At 40.6% G+C, this 17,241-nt stretch overlaps 1 protein-coding gene across 1 annotated transcript in view; it reads right to left on the bottom strand.

Moving 5' to 3' along the window:
• The window catches only part of eif4g3 (eukaryotic translation initiation factor 4 gamma 3), a 48,402-nt gene that overhangs the window by 1,749 nt on the left and 29,412 nt on the right, over positions 1-17,241 (bottom strand). Inside the window, exons 16-34 of the mRNA XM_022761389.1 lie at positions 16,585-16,704; positions 15,534-15,689; positions 14,999-15,196; positions 14,157-14,303; positions 13,768-14,004; positions 12,371-12,475; positions 10,151-10,289; positions 9,703-9,824; positions 7,971-8,061; positions 6,901-7,018; positions 6,283-6,509; positions 5,435-5,547; positions 4,764-4,936; positions 3,342-3,467; positions 3,119-3,200; positions 2,859-2,957; positions 2,539-2,685; positions 1,778-1,859; positions 1,493-1,639 (exon numbers count right to left, since the gene is read on the bottom strand). Coding sequence (XP_022617110.1) covers positions 1,493-1,639; positions 1,778-1,859; positions 2,539-2,685; positions 2,859-2,957; positions 3,119-3,200; positions 3,342-3,467; positions 4,764-4,936; positions 5,435-5,547; positions 6,283-6,509; positions 6,901-7,018; positions 7,971-8,061; positions 9,703-9,824; positions 10,151-10,289; positions 12,371-12,475; positions 13,768-14,004; positions 14,157-14,303; positions 14,999-15,196; positions 15,534-15,689; positions 16,585-16,704 — 2,629 coding nt within the window. The remainder of the gene's footprint in view (positions 1-1,492; positions 1,640-1,777; positions 1,860-2,538; positions 2,686-2,858; positions 2,958-3,118; positions 3,201-3,341; positions 3,468-4,763; positions 4,937-5,434; positions 5,548-6,282; positions 6,510-6,900; positions 7,019-7,970; positions 8,062-9,702; positions 9,825-10,150; positions 10,290-12,370; positions 12,476-13,767; positions 14,005-14,156; positions 14,304-14,998; positions 15,197-15,533; positions 15,690-16,584; positions 16,705-17,241) is intronic.

Raw genomic sequence — 17,241 nt, 5'->3', positions numbered from 1 at the left:
ATCCTGACAGATCTGACACGTCTTTCTTCACGGTTTACCAAAGTAAATTTAAAGACGTTTTAAGACGTGTTTAATACCACATTTAATACCTGTTTGATAAAGGACCAAAGTATGATAGAAAACCAGCAGGGACAATATAACCTACAATTATTATCACAATTTTTCAGTAATTCCCATTCTTTTTAGAGCTGCAACGATCAGTTGATTAATCAATTAGTCAATTGGTCAATTAATCAATCAATCAGTTAGTAGTTTCAGTCATTTTACAAACAAAGATATATTTGCTTGGTTTAGGTGCAAGAATTCTCTGCTTTTTTGTCATATACAATACTAACTGAAATATTTATAATTTGTGGACTGACTGATAGACAAAATAAGATAAAAAAAAAAAAATCACAGCAGGTGAGAGAAAAATATTTAGGAGTCTTATGAATGCAATTTAAGACTTTTTAACACCTTCTAAGGCCATTTTTGAGGAAGCTGAATTCGAAAGTTTTTAAGACTTTTCAAACCTGCTGATACCCTGATTGTTGTCCTACCGATCTGTATCCCAAGTGATTTAAAACGTCTTGGGAAATAACTGAGCTTTTTTTGTTGTTTTCAATGGTTGGACATATTTCTGCGTTTAAACTGGGAAGGGACTTAACATCAGGAGGGAGGAAGTAAGAGTTAATATTGAGCATCAGGTCATATACCCCCCTCAGCAGAGACAGATAGATGCTCATCATGCTGCTGCAAACTGAGGCATACTGAGCAATCTAACAAGCCTTTTCCTCTGGACTCTGCATAAGAAAAGACTAAATATGAGACTTGATAAGTCATATGAGTCCAAACTAGTTTGTTAATAACCTTTGTTCTCTGATAACCTGTAAAACCATGACATTAAAAAATGAAGGCAAATCTGATTCTAGTCCCGGTAACTTTAGATCAACGTGACTTGTTTGTGGTTTGTGTGTTTGTTGTTCTAACCATGAAGGAATCTGTGAATATGAGTGTCAGTCAAGACTGTGCATGTCATTTCCTGTAATTAGCTCTAATCACATTCTTCCTCCTGAGAAGCTGCAGTGTGTTTAAAAAAAGGTTATCTGGTACCAGAGTTTGAATCTTGTTCCTCAAACTAAACCTCCATCAAGTTAATGTTACAGAGTATAATAATGTTGAGATTCAAAGTTCATTCTTGGAGGTCTCAAGTTTTAATCCAAAATGGATAAAAGGTAGTTAAAGGACTCAGAAGGAGGCGGAAATTTGAATGTCTACAATTTCATGATAACAATGCAAACTTCATCTGCTGATGAAAATCATGTGACAGGATCAATAGCTCCAGAACAGCTACTAAATGAACCTTGTGGTGAGATTATATTGTCTACAATACTGTTGCTTAAACACAATTTAGGAATCTTGTGATAAAGAATTACGGTAAGTAAAAGAAAAAAGAAAGAAAAATCAATCTCCTGGTTTCATTGGGAGGAGTAAACTCTAATGCAGAACTTACTTGGAGGCTGATCGAGGGTGACGATCAGCGCCTGAAGTGCATAAAGTGCTTGCAGCTGTCGCTCAGTGTCTGAGTTAAGGTACTTGAGTAATACAGGCAATCTCCTCTGGATGATGGCCGTGTCCACTCGACAGTTGGTGTTATCATCTGTGCAGTAAAGCAGGGGGCAGAGTAAGTACATGCTGCGCCACTGCGGTCAGAGTTTGGCAGAGTGTAAATATTGCAATCAGTGGTGAGATTTTAGCAGAATAGATGAGTCTCTCCTCCAGGTTGTGGAGTGCTTACCTTTCACTGCTGCCTTACACACAGCTGTCATCAAAGCCCTCAGGAAGGGAGACGAGCTCATCTGAGATTCATCTAGGTTTGCCTGAAAAATGGAGCACAGAGGAGGAGGACAAAACACACAATTCACACAATTGTCAACTTCACATACTGTAGCTCTGCCTAGCAGTGATGCCACTGAAGAACAGTAAACAGTTTGAATAAGATCACAAAAAAGTTCCAAACATCAAGTGGTTGCCAACACCTCCTTTGTTTCCCATGTAAACACCTGGGAAATCCGTGTGACCCACGAACTTCAACCTCTTTCAGTTTGCTGTTGCAGCTTGCCATGTGGCCATGGCAACTTTTAAAGGTTGGTTATCTGGTCTGGGCCAATGAACTATGTTTATGATATTAGATAGCTAGTTTATATCAATTGCTTCATATTATTGTTTTTTCATATTTTTGGCTACAACCCTGTCAACTGTATTTGCCTACGTAATAAATTTACAATGGGTGACTAGCCGAACCTGTGGCCTACAGTAGGACTGGATGCAGCTGGTAGCCACAGCAACAGCGTTGAGCCCTGATGGCGCCCATTTCAATGATAGAATCACTTTCTGTGTGAAAACACTTTCCTGCTTAAATACAGTAACTTACTTGTTCTCTTTCCACACTATTACTTCAGAATTTCTGCTTATTACATGCAGCCTACCAGGTGTAAATAAGCTGTCAGAGTTTTGTTTATCTGAATATTAGCCACTAGCTTGCAGAGTTTGCCATACCTCTACCCAGTCAAAGATCTGCTCGTCACTGGCCATGTCCTCCAGGAGGAGTCTTTCCAGCTGTCGTCTCAGCTCCTCAGGAGACAAGATCCTTTTAGACAGAGCTGCCTCAGGGTTGCAGCTGTCCGACTGAACGAACTGGAGTTTCTGTTTGTGTCAAGATGAGAGGACGTGAGGAAATGATGAAAATGAAGTTGGAAAAAGGAAAGAGGAGGAAGAACAATGGAGAGGATTTTATAAAGTGGTTAGACAGCTGATGGATGGTGACTCTGATTCTTCACATAATAACAACATTATATGCAGAGGCCTTCATCAAAAACCTGTTGTGAGATGAAAGCCTGGACGTCCTCTCCCTCTGGTAGGAAGTCGGTCCATTTGAGGCTACATTCCCTCCACAAAGAAGCCACAGTCCTATGGCTCTGTGGAGACAAGACCAGACAACATCACATCTCACTCCTCTGAAATGTATTTTTACTTTTGTCTAACTTACAGTAGTGAGAAAAATATTATGTTGTTGCTATAGGCTGAATAGATGATGAAATGATTGAAAAAAGGAATAACAGATATAAGTGTTGCTTACCATATGTTTGCATAGTATGTGCAGTATTTCAGAAATTAAGATCCCAGCTCTTCCCACAGGAAGCAAAGGTTTGCTTAATTCACTGTGAACAAAGAGACAACAGAAATTAAATTAAAATCTTATTTCATACAGGGCTTAGTTTACAGGCAAATCCACTGTAATCTGCTGTGCATGTAGCCTCCTCGGGCATGAACGAATGACTCAGGTATAGTCGTGTCACTACCTAAAGAGCTCTCTCATAGAGAAGCCCCCTTCCCTCAGCACAGGGCTGAGCAGCTCTGCCAAGTACAGCCAGATATGGGGAATGTCGATGGCCATGTCGTCCGCTTGCTCCAGCGTTTCTGCAAACCTGCAAAAAAAGACAAAAAAAACCATTAGAACTGGACCTGTTCGAAAAAAGAAAACACAGACAAGCATCTAATTTTTTAAGCAGAGACTAAATATATGTATACTCACTTACATTTTTAATTCAGTAAGTTTGGATGAATTGACCGTACCGTCCGAGACCCCGGAAACAAGGCTAGGCAGTCCAAAACTGAATAATATTTTGCAATGATATTTTAAGCACAGTACACTGAAAATATCTGCCTCAGTAAAAGGGACTGAACAGAGTTTTTAATCCCATTTTGTGGCCATTTTATATGAACAAGCAATTAGATTCAAAGAGAAGAAAAACCCTCTCTCAAAAAGCCTCCATGCTTACATAGATATTACAGTATTTTCATACCAATGTGTTGTGTTGGAACACATAACACACAACAGATGAACAATTATAACATGAATTAAACATCTTCAGAATGATACACCTTTGTATCATTTGATACATGTTTCCCTACATGTTCTGACAACATTTATTGGTTTTGAAAATAGTAGCAATAGCATGATGATTAATGGATGGTCAACTTTGTCAAATGTATCTCTATTTAGTTTTCTTTACACAGGGTCTCTGCAGTAGCTATTTTAGCTGGGTAGGAGAGACAGTGTTTGATACAGGTCTGATGTTGCTGACTGAAACTCGACCAGCCTCCTGCTGCAAAATCCAAAGTCCTACCAGTGTCACTTTTAGTTCGTATGTGTGTAAGGTCACCTGACACCCGCCCACAATTGCATCATATTTTGGAACTGACAGTACGGTCTACAGCAGCTAAGAGAAAAGATTCTAGACTTTGGTAATCTGAATTTAAGACTTCTAAAGTCTTTTTTGAGGGAACAAATCCAATGACTTTTCAAGACCTTTAAAAAAAAAACAAAAAAAAACTCTGTTACAACAATAACTCCAAGATTCAGGAAAGCTAGAAAATAAGCACTTTCAGTTTTCTATACAGTGTCAGTGTCTGCTTTTTTGGTCTCAGACTTTTGGACATGTTTAGTCTAACACGTGACAGAAACCCAATGAAACTGAATAAAGACTGTAACTCTTTCCTTCAGCTCACTGTCACCACAAAATCATTAGAAAAAGAAATTCTGGAAGAAGCAAAAGAGGGTAAAAATACAGTATGTGTGAAGAGAAAAACTGTCATGAATAAGGTGCGACATTCAAAAGAAGCAGGCAAGCACACAAGGCTGTGATGACAGTTACATTCTTGTCAATAGAAAGTGATTGATTATTTTAAGGTAAAACAGTGGCTTTGGCAGGTGAACTGACCCTTTGTAGAACTGCGGTTTGGGCAGGATTCCCTGCTGCACCAGCTGGAAGAGGAGCTGGCCCATGTGGTCCCGTGTGATCTGACTGCGCTCCAGAGTCGACTCCACCCCGACACGCACAAAGATGTGCAGCTGAGAGCCCAAATCGAGCTCGTCCACACACTGGACTGCCTCCTGCAGAAAACAAAGAAATATGATCATGACTGACTGACCTGGAGAGCAGGCAGGAAAGGGAACTTTAAGAAAAAGCTCAACTGAATTCTGTTATTCTAGCAATTAAAAAGCCATTTATAAATCGATACAGCAGTGAGGTATTTCATCTTAAACAAAACTCACTGATTCATACAGTATAAGCAATTTCCTCAAATAATTTTTCCTGCAGGACAATAAAGTATGCCTACCTTACTTTACCAGACCTCAACTTACCGAATAAGTTATTGATTTAAATTTAAAAGCTATATAGACAACATGTATGCTTTAGCTCAGCGAATCCTTAATTTAAAAAGTAAATTATCTGAATTATAAATGAATCTAACAAAGTCATTTTCTCATTAGTAACACTCTTGTAAGAAGCTGTTTGTTGACGTGGATTAAAACTTCAGCATCTAAAAATCACCGAACTTAGGCGCCACAGGCTTCATCTACTGTTGATGTTCCTGTGAATCTCAGTACCTTGTAATCGTTTATGTGCAGGAACTCGTCGATGATGGACTTGGACTTCCTCTCTATCTCCTCCTCAGAGAGGGCAGGTCTGTCCGGAGTCTGGACCACAGGCTCAGGTTTCGCTGTCAATGCAAAAAACAATAGTCACAACGGTGTCTGTCTGTGGTAAGAGCTTCATTCAGATGTCTGTATGGTTCTCGCGGATTAAACCCCCACATAGATAACAACTTACTCTGAATCACTGTCACAATGGATAATACAATGGCTTTGTCCATTTATAATTATAACAGTTCATACTTTGCCGTCCTATCTTGGTTTAAGATAAAATTAGTTTTTTATATTGACAAGTACAAAATCTGCACTGAACAGACTAAATACAACCTCATGGCGTCATACCACATTGTTTTGTAGTGAAGTGATGCTTTTGTTTATGTACAGGATTTCCTCCTGCTGTCGATTCTAAATTAATTTACATACAAGGGCTAACATTGGTAAATGTAATTGAAAATTAATACTAAGGTATTAATGTCTGCTGATGCTGTTAAAGGTGTATTAACATGATATAATATAATAATATAATCATGTAAAACAACTATGATCAGATGACAAACTAAAATCATATGTGGGAAAATGTATAATTTATATCATCAAACAATAATTATATATAGTTATATCATTGCATATTTTAATTCTGCACAAATAAACTAGCTAATCTTATACTGTGTGTAACTATAGAATAGATAAAAATTCTTTATATTCAGAATTTTTGAAGGCTTAAAAATGGCAGAAAGTAAATATCAGTGTGGTACCAATAAGGACTGTATGTTTCATGTGTTGTGCAGCGCTGCGTGTCTCACCAGGCTCTCTGACTCGGCTGCGCTCTGGCTCCGTTTTTTCCTCGGTGACACTTGGTCTCCGGGGCTCGCCTCCCTCTCGCTCCCGGTCTCTTCGTGGCTCCTCTGGGGTTTGACTCTCCAGCAGCTCCTTCGAACTGCCTCCCCTGGTGAACGGTCCGGGCCGTGATGATGGCAGGGCAGAGATCAGCGGCTTCTCGCTGCGCTCTCTGCCTGCACTGCTACGACTACTGGAGTGGGGGTCGGAAAATGAATAAAAAAAAGAGTCAGAAAGGATGCTGGTGTAAATGAGGACCTCTGAGCAAGGAGAAAAAAAAATATTTGAGTTTTGCCATTTTGATCCTATTTGGAACCTAACCTATTCTGTAGTGAAAACAATTTAAAAACTTGCCTGAAACCTAAATGAAATCATCGTTACTAAAGCACAAATAAAAGCAATCCAAAACCATAATTACCAAACTAACATTTCTTCCAAATTAAATGAAAATTTGGAGGGTTCAAAATATCTGGTAACATAGGGTCAGACAAATTAGGTATCAGGGCCACAAAGATACCCTCCTCAGAGGGGAGGGAAAACAAACCAACAGGAGCCCTACAGAAGACAATGATGTTGTCCCTTACCTTCCCAGAGTTCTCCTGGAGTCAAAGTCTGGGTTCTGTGGAGGTGTGGTGGAGGGTTGAGGTGAAGGTGTGGACTGCAGCGCAGAGTAACGGTTGAGGCCTGCTGTCCGTGATAGTTCTGTTATGGAGAGAAAAAGTTGTTGGAAAAAAAAAGACAAAAATGACCAGAAAATCAAGGGTAGTGATTGTGGATTATTAGAGTCAAGGTGCAATCATTTAGAGGAGCGCTGCCTCACCTGACTCACAATATAAGCTGAATGCAACAGTTTTATACATCATCAACAGTAGAAAATACAATCAAAAAAGAAAACAAATTTCCTTCAGACCAAACATAACATCTCAATGGTCAAACAAGAATTCAGAATTCAGGGGCAGAGTGTGACCATTTCTGTAACTTTCCAAACACAACGATCCAACGTTCGCACAACTTTCATGAAGCGACTGGCCAACTGTGTGGAGGTGGGAAAGCAAGCAGGGTCTGACCTTCCCTCAGGCTCCGTTTTTTAAAATCTTCACACCGTTACTTCTGTCAATTTTCATGCGTTCAAGCAGGAGCAACATCACCAAAGCCTTCGAGGAAAGACATCTGACAGTATGTGCCGTTATGCCCATTAAAGCTTTTATTTTTCCACTCCTTTGAGCGTGGCTGTTTGGAACAACTATAAACATCTTCAGACGTGGTCGGATGACACGTCGTAATTTGTTTCAAGCATACCGACACATTAACTGCGTGACATTTAAGACATTTACGGCCACAATCTTATCACATAGATTATGTAGCGTGAAGCGTAACTGAAACGTTTAACTGTTATAACTTAAATCAGTCTGTAATGAAAAGTCAACAGCTGATATCTGAGCAGACAGGGAGACAGAGGGAGAGAGCTGAGAGATGTTAGGAAAAAAATATCAGTCAGTCTTGGTGTTTTTGTTTTGATGATTGAGCCTCTGAGACATGAGATGAAAAGTACTTGGCTGTGTGATGAACAATATTTTCACTGTCTACTCAGTTCTCTGTTGTATCTCCAGGTCTTCTTCATGTAATGATGCTTCGACTCGCTGTGTCATCTCACCTGAGTCGCTGGCCTTGGCTCCTCCGCTGCTGCCCTTCACCCACGTGACTTGAGCCCGTGGGCCCAACTGGATCTTCTCGTCCATTTGAGGCTGCAGAAAGAGAATCATTTAAGAATAAGCTTTAGTATTCCTGCTTTGAAAACTACACAAGGAAATCAGATAGCAATAGTGGAAAGGATAAAATCTGAAAAGAGAAATAAATGACCCAGACTTTAATCTACAGGTACAGGGTTTTCAGTCCCGTGAGTGCTCAAAATACCCAGCAGAGGGGGAAATATGCTTCTTTTTTAGCACTGGCTGAATTCAATTACCAGCCAAATTATTGTACCATACCATACAGTAGAGAACACACAGTACAGTACAGTCTCTCTGGTCAACTAACACTGAAACATGACACAGTATATCCAGCAGGTAGAGCTTCAAAAAAAAAAAAAAAAAAAAAAACCTTGCCATTTCTTTTACACTGCAGTACCATATAGATCCAGCAGGAGGAACTTTGTACTACTGAACATGTAAACCACAATAATATAAATCAGATGAGAACAGGGCCAGCCTGCAGATTCCTCACAGACTATAAGACAAAGAAAACATAAAATGCTGCCACAAAACCTTCCATATCCTCTGTGGTCAGTTTTCTAGTCATTCCTGTTATCACAAAATGATATTCAGCTTCTGTTGGTTTGATGGATTATTAAACTAAACTCTTGTACATCGTTGAATTGATAAGCTCTTAATTGAAGGGTGAAATCGTGGGTGTGGGGAGGCGGCATACTGAGCCATTTCGGCGGACACTTTGGTTTCTGGACATCCACTGGTGCTCCTAAGGAGACCGTTTTTTTAATAGCCAAATAATAGTATGATATTTTAGTTAAATTTAACTTAATTCAGGCCCGTCCTAACTTCTGCTCTGTGTCACATCATCACCAACAATAATGTATCTGTCAGTGAATATGTTTACACTCAAATGCCTCTGTTAGTCTTTTCCCAGTAATGATATTGTTCAGTAAAGGATATAAAACATAAACTTGGTTATTTAAATACCTGTATGAATCTTAAATCATATAACATTATATATGTTTCTGCTTGACAATACAGTAGCGGCTCCTTAACAAGTTCTGACCACGCTTTGTGATCCAATATTAATTTAAAGTCTTTTTACATTTTACATCTCACAGATCAGACTCAAGTGAACTTACAGGCAAGTGAAGTTGCGGCTGCAAAAATTAAGATGTTTGACGTTTGATAGCTTTTTCCTATAATGTATTTCTATCATATTTAGTGTTATGTAGCATGAGTATTATCTATCACATTTGATACAAGATTGTGAGGTGTGGTTCCCCTGCAAAATGCCACTAAAATAGGTTTTTGACAGCTCCGTCACATCATTAATTAAAAATACCAACTGCATTTGTTTTGTGGATTAACTGTTTGTTTGCTCACAACTCTGTGTGGTTACAGGGTGCTGTCATTTCAGGAGCAAACATTTGGTGTTATAGCCAAAATCTAAACTGAATTAATGGACTGGCCTGGATCGCCTGTAGAGATTTTATAATATATTTGCATGGAACACAAGTAACCACCTGGTTACTGGTTATCACTGACATTTAAAAGCAGATTGTGATGTTTGCGGTGAAATTACAAACCCCCCCAAAAAAAACAAACAAAAAAAAAAACAATCTTCCTCGTCTTTGGCACCCCTCCATTTGTTGACGCCCTGGCAGCAGGCCTCACCTTAGAGATCTTTGGGATCTTGGTGGGGTCGATGGTCCTGCTGTTCTTTGTCATGGGCACAGTGTTCCAGGTCTCTTCTCTCTGTACACGCTGATCTCTCTGATCTCTCTGATCTCTTGGATCTATGAAGACACACCCACAGATGAACAGGGAAAATACAGGTTTAGAGTTTAGCGGAAATACAATGGAGTCAAAAGGCTGCAAAAGTCGCAGACAGAATGACATTCCTGACTGTTTCTGTAGCATGCTGCTACACATGATGAAATATTATAGGCCAGCAAACAGATGGGAGGGGGTAGGGGGCTTCCTGTATGTTTTTGGGCACAATAGCGTCTCTGCAGGCTATAGGGACAGGAAGTCTGCCTGTATGCTTGCAGGCTTCCCGAGTCACTATAGCCGTGCCGATGTGATTCTAAGCCTTAAAGAGGATTTAGACTGCAGGCCTGACCTGGCCGTCTCTTGCTGTCCTTGGAGAGCAACTGCTGGTGCACTTTCCTCTGCTCTTCCTGCTCTTCAATCTTCGCCTCCTTGTGGATTTGCTCGATGGTTTTCGGGCCCTGGTCGGCTCTTCTGGACACCCAGTTGTGCTGAGAGAAAAATGACAAATCACAATGACTTCAAACCAGAATCAGACAGTAGTGGCAGATTCTGCATTTTCAAACTGATTTCTTTGTTCTTTATCTCAGCGAATTCAAATGACAGCCCCGAGAATTTAGGAGCGCATGTGTGGGTTTTATCATACAGTACCAGATACATCAGAGCGTACACAGAAGAAGTTGTCAATCACAGAGGAATATCCTAATGTCTGGAGACACACTGATGAATTAACCAATGATCATAACTGACGCAAAGAGCTGTTAACAAGCTTATCACTTTCAACTTGCATTACAACCCATCATTTGTCATTAATATTTGTGTCATCCCACGATGCTGAACACAGAGCTTTTGTTTTTAAACAAAGTGGATCCTTGCACTGCCTAAAACGAGCCTTGCTCATTTTAATTTAAAATTTGACAGGGGTGCAGCACAGTAGGGACTGAATCTGTGTTTCCGGCATCTTGTAGGAGACAGTGACATTGATTCAAAAAGCTTGTGTTAGGCGAGAGCTATGAGGGAATCACATTTTAATCAATGCAGACAGTTCTCTATTGGAAAAGCACAACATGACACTTGTAATGTTTAATAATTTGCTCCCTGTTTGTCTCTATTTCACTAAGTCCTTTTTCTTTTCTGCCAGTGTTCTGACGCTAGAACATGTTCATGTGTCCACAACTTGTTTATTTAACCTGGATAATACAGATAAATTCTGTTACAAACAATGCATCAGATGTAATGTATATACCTGCTATAGCCTGAGTCCCTGTTTAGGGCAAACAACTAAACAAATAAACTGCTACAACTGAGTCAGGATAAAAACAACACAACAGATAAAACAGACTGTGTGCATGTGAGTATCTGTGTGTATATGTATTGTACATGACTGTGTATGCATTGACATATAGGTGCTCTTAAAAAATCAATACGTGAAGACATTGAACATGAATGCAAAGATGAGGCCATTTTATGGTGTCTGACATGACATTGGTCATAAGTGATAGCTGGCTACATGAGTAACATGAATAGTTACTCTAAATGTGCACTGTGTTAAATTGTGATCCATCTTCCTAATATAGTCCTTCTGATTTCTCCATGTTGTAATATAATCTTGTTATTTCTGTCCACTCTGAACACACTGCACCTATTGTGTGTCTGTCTGTCCTGGGAGAAGGATCCCTCCTCTGTTGCTATTCCTGTTTCCTACCATTTTTTTGCCAGTTGAAATGTTTTCTATGGGAGTTTTTCTTTATCCAAACTGAGGGTCTCATTGATGTACAGACTGTGAGGTCCTTTCAGGCAAATTCTGGGCTACAGCAATAAAATTGACTTGACACCTGCCACAGTCTATGCGGCTGTCATGACACAGGGTGGCCTCGCTGGCTCTGACTATCTTGTAGTAAGTCTAGTCATCACAGAGATCTTCAATGACAGGGAGAAACTGCAAAATTACTTTATATTTACCTGAGCTTGCTGTGTTTACTGATGAGATATTACCTCGAGAGGTAAAGGCATGGGACAGGACTGATCCATGTGTGGATTCTACATTTACTGGTAGAAAGAGCTAGCTCGCCAGCTCATGCTGATGTTAAGAAGCACACACAGCTGTCTGGATTTATTACACATGCACAATGATGACGACCTTGCAAGTGGTCAATAGTGTTTTTGTCTGTTCTGCATTTGCGCAGTAGAGCAATTAAAAGTGTGAGTCAGTGCTGGGCGAGTTTGGCCATATCAGCCAACCCTGCTCTGACCTTACGCCTACATTAGTATATTTGCATTCATCTATGTCTGACGATCCCTGTTTTACATCCACTGCCAAAACAACCCTTAGTAATGGTAGAGTAGTACTGCCTGCACCATAAGTAATCACATTACTCTGTTGTGTTGCATCTTACCACAATATATTGTTTCAGAATATAGTCAAATAATATCTAGTAGAATTAATGGTAGCTTTAAAATGTTTGAGGTACACTGAATTGTTGATTTTCACACAGATACTGTCTGAGGATTTTGATGGTGCCTCTCTACAGCTGTGCAGGTAAAAAGAAAAATCACAACCACACACACTCACCAATCTCAGGTCTATAATATCCTGTAACATAAACCGTATCCGAGATGACGTCTTCCTCTCCTTCACAATTTTTTCCATCTGATTGAAATACTGATCCATTCGAGGCTAGAGAGAGAGAGAGAGAGAGAGAGAGAGAGAGAGAGAGAGAGAGAGAGATGGTTAATTTGAGACATGAAGGTTATATTCTTGATGTCTCCATTCAACCTACCAGACAGCTGGTTTCAGTGATTTTCACATTAGCTTTTCACCAAGTCCACCAATTGTTCAGTTTATTACTTGGAGCAGGAGCCGTCCTGACCGCCCAAGATTAAATTGGAACATTTTTAGAGACAGCAGTTGTAATAGCCCAAAAAGCACAGATCCAAATCAGTGTAATGGCCTGACATTAACAGGTCCATGTTCAGGAAATTACCATATTAAACGGGGTTGGGACTCATATGAAGGACAGGAGTGATGATTTATGACCATATTCTGTAGTATTTAACATTAAAAACTGCACTTACATGCTGGTCAGGAGTGTAAATAAGTAAAGCAGAATTAGCAAGTTTCCTTGGTCAGATGGCTTTTCCTTTTGCAGAGAGACTGGTAGATGATGAGAATCAAACCACACATCACAGTACAGCAAAAAGAGAGAGAGCAGAAAGGCCCTCGGGTCAGTTATGTCTCTCCAAGCATCTGAGGACTCTAGCTGCGTCCAGCTGGGAGTCACTGATCTCTACATGAGAGCCAGTTAGATAGAAAACAGCGAGGGGACACTGTGGGGATATTCCTCTTTCCTCATAACCTACATAAACAATTTCTCCTCTGCCTCCGGAGCTGAATGTAGCTCAGCTGGTGTGGGATCAAATCCCACCAGAAACTGAACTGTGCTGCCGAAGATCAGAATCACCTCCTTACCAGGTAAACCAGTGGAGGAAATTGCCTTGGTGCCGTGTTAGCAGAGACATACTGACATGCACTGTCAGACTGTCAAACTGCTGCTGACAAAATGTTCACCTCATAAGTTCATCCCTGCAAACACCTGCAGATACTCTTAATATTTTATTTTGAATGGGGAAAAAATCTGCTAAACAACCAACTGGTGAATATATTTAAAGCTTTATATGGAAAGCTTTAGATTTCCATCATAGAAAGTGACAATATACTGTTTTAATGTAGTAACCAGGGATTCTTCACATCTTTAGACACCTTGTTTTGGAGGCTAGTCTCTTGTGAATTGAAATCACAGTGATCTGATTTCAACAGTCCTTGATCAGCTGTATAGCTCTTTCCACAATGACGCTCACCAATTAATGGAACAGTATGAATTTTTGGGAAGATACTTTTTCGGAGTGTCTCGAAGAGTTGGATGAGAAGATTGATACCACAGAGCCTGAATATCAACTACTCCAGCTCACCTTGGCCTTCTCAAAATCGAGGTCCTTGCCGATGGTGGTGAGCAGTCTGCACAGGCACTCTAAAGACTCCTCATCGTGGTTCTTCAGCAGCTTGACCACACAGTCATGCATGATGGCCTCCGTTAACATCTTGAGCTTGAAGAGTTCGCCGATGAACTTGATGTTGCCGATGGAACGCCGCCGGGCCTTGTCCTTGGCTTCCTCCAGCTCTTCCTGGAGACGCTCGCGTTCCGTCACCTGATGGGACCAAGGAAACGTTAATCAAATACTTGCCCTGAAGGTTATTCATAAAAAAACCTCTTTGCCAGATTTGAGACCAACTTTGGAGTTTCACTCTCTTCCGTGTTAAAAATGTTTTGGTAAAGCATGAAATCAGGTGTCACACGTACCGATGCAGCAGAGTCCAGCTCCTTCTGCTTCCTCTCAAACACCACATCGTCCACCTTGTCTTTCTCGAACTCCTTCTGACAGCGGTTTAGCAGCAGCTTGCGAAAGTTCACTGTGGTGTTGGGTTTGTCTGTCATGGGCACTTTGAGCTGTACGGGAACAGTTGACATAGTGGATATAGTAGAGTAATAGAAGTAAGTAAAGACTAATGTAAACCAACGGTGAGTTCTGCAGGTGATACTGTGCTTTTTATAAACCTAAACATTTCCATTTTCATGCATGTATTGTTTTAATCTTAATACCTAACATATGTGAGGGCAGAGTTATTAACTGATTGCAGGCAGAAAAATAGAAGGTTTTTCTCATATTCCTGTTAACAGAGTATCTATAACTTTAGATAAGCATTTTTAATAAATTGTGACCTGATCGAAAAGATTATTTCTGATCTGATTTTCCTGCTTCTTTACAAATACCTTAACAGCAGGCTGCTGAAGTTACTAGACATCTCACAGTTTCTTCTTGCATGTCATCAAAAAATGATAAAAACTTATCACTCTATTGAATTGTGCTGCAATTCACCGCGTTTTATTGCATAAAAGGCAGAGCTCTGAACCAATCAATCTATTCGCATAGTGCATCTGTATATTGAGATGCACATTGCATGCGCTCACCTACAGTGTACTGCTAAAATTTACACGTCATCTTAAAGCATCCAGTAAATGTACCATAGCTGAGGTAAGAGCAATATTCATAGCTTTCTCCTGCCAAGAGCCTCTGGACAAGCCTCTCTTATCCTCAAGTCTACACCTTTCATCCATCCTGAACAACATGGTGACCTGCTTACCGTGGCGAGGCAGCGGCACATGTTTCCATAGGCCACCGAGAAGCTGGGCTCGTCGATGGCCTTCTCGAAGACCAGGTCGATGACGCCTTTGAGCCTCTCCTCTGTGTCGATGGTCAGGTCTGTCACCTGCTTCATCAGCTGGTTGAACTTCTGAGGCGTCAGCTTGTTCAGGATGCTGCGGACCTTTCTGAAGAGGTCCTGAGGGGAATCGGTCATACAAGGTAGTTGATCACTGGGGTCATCAATCACAACAATCATTCACTCAATCAGCTTGGATTCGACATGAACCTCTAACTCTGTTGTGAGGTTATTATTGTTGGTACTTTTTGATGAAGATTATGATGATTAATTGAGCAATAACTACACACTCATTTTTCTTTACTAATAGTTACAGAATTGAACTAAAGAACTGATTTCATAAGAACTTATGGATCACTAATTATCAAAACTAGACTGCTACATGTGGCTAACTTTTAAATCCACCCACTCCTTTGTTTGTCTTCACGCATGTGTGTGTGTGTATATTCAGCCCTACCTGTGTTTTCTGTGTCTCAGGATCCTCTGCGGGACTCTCCCTCTTCAAGCCCGGTTTCCAGGCGTTCTCTGACTTTTTCAGCTGCACATCGTCATTCACCGACACGTTCATGATGATCTTCCTGGGTGGAGGCCGCCGTGCACCAATGTTCATAAGCTACACATGCAATGAAAGAAAAAAAGTATGTCAATATTTCTGATTACTGCCAATTAAGTACACGAAACCACTGTCAATCAAAGTTTGAGTTTGTGTGTGTTTCATGAAAAGCAAACATAAATATCATTTAGCTGATAATTCCTTACAAATATAAGTGTCACATGCAGCTGTCAGATGTTACTCATTACCTTGTGCAACATCCTGCAGAACTGGATCAAAGCCACTTCACTGACCTAATATCTTGACTAGAATATATGAATATGTTGCTACACTCAAGTGGGTTAAAGAACAGTCCAGAAATTCTCTTATACAACGCCATGTCGAAAGTTAGATGAGAAGATCTACAGCGCTGTCACGTCTGCACTGTAAATATGAAGCTGCGAACCTGAAAAAGGTCTGCCTTCAGACTCCTGCTTCCATTCTTTGTGCCCAGCTAAGCTAACTTTCTTCTTACTCTAGCTTTATACTTAACTGACAGATATGAGTCATATTGATCTTCTTGCCTAACTCTTGGCAAGATAGTAAATAGGCCTATTGTCCAAAATGTTGAGCTTTAATTAAATTCCAATCAACCTGATTTTTGCCCACGACAAAAGCAAAACTCTGAAAAGGTATCACAGACACGTCCAGAGCAGAGTGCTGAATTAACCATCAGCTGAAACCAAGTTTTTCAAATGAGCTTTGACCTCCAACATAACTTAATAAATCACTACGGAACAGTTTGAAAGCTGCGTTTGTACCAATGACATTTTGCCCACTTAAAGGCATCATGATATCTGTATTGCCGGAATGTTGAGAGAAACAGAAGGTAGAGGAGAGGTGGTGGAGGTGTGCGTGTTATTTTATGAATGATTGTGGTAGGTTGGGAGAGCGTGTGTGTGCGAGTGTGACTCACTGCAGCGCCTCGTCCTCCGGTCATTTGCCTGCCAAAATCTGCGAAGGCAGGTGTGAAATCAGGTCCTCTGGAAATCACCCTGGAATCCACCACTCGAGATGGCAACTTGTTTTGGTTCATCTGTACGGCACATAACACGCACAATACATCATAACACAAACACACACACACACACACACACACACACACACACACACACACACACACACACACACACACACACAATGAGCCTAACAGCAGGGGGAGCAGTGATCCCCTAATAATACTGGCAACAGGGCAAAAGGAGTCAAACTGGTGTGTGTGGGTGTGTGTGGGTGTGTGTGTGTGTGTGTGTGTGTGTGTGTCTCTGTGTGTGTGTGTGTGTGTGTCTCTATGTGTGTGTGTGTGCGTGCGCATTTCTAACCTAGTGGTTTTTTAAAGGTGACCCCTTGTAAATGACGGTCATGCCACATTACCAGCTTTTTGTTAATGCACTTTTACTGTACTGCTCATAAATTCTGCTTGTTGGGTTCTTCAGGCCGTTCAGCGAAAGAAGTCAGACCAGATGTGGAGGGGAAGGAAGGAAAGAAAGATGGAAGAAAGGAATAGAGGAGAGAGGGAGATAGTTGTGGGGGAGGAGAGAAGAACAAATCCAGCTCTTTGTCTTTCAGCTGCCCT

The sequence above is a fragment of the Seriola dumerili genome, unplaced genomic scaffold (assembly GCF_002260705.1).
Source record: "Seriola dumerili isolate Sdu_G_001 unplaced genomic scaffold, Sdu_1.0 BDQW01000409.1, whole genome shotgun sequence".
Taxonomy (NCBI): Eukaryota; Metazoa; Chordata; class Actinopteri; order Carangiformes; family Carangidae; genus Seriola; species Seriola dumerili.
Note: the sequence above shows the minus strand (reverse complement) of the source record. Positions and strands in the feature narration are given on the sequence as shown.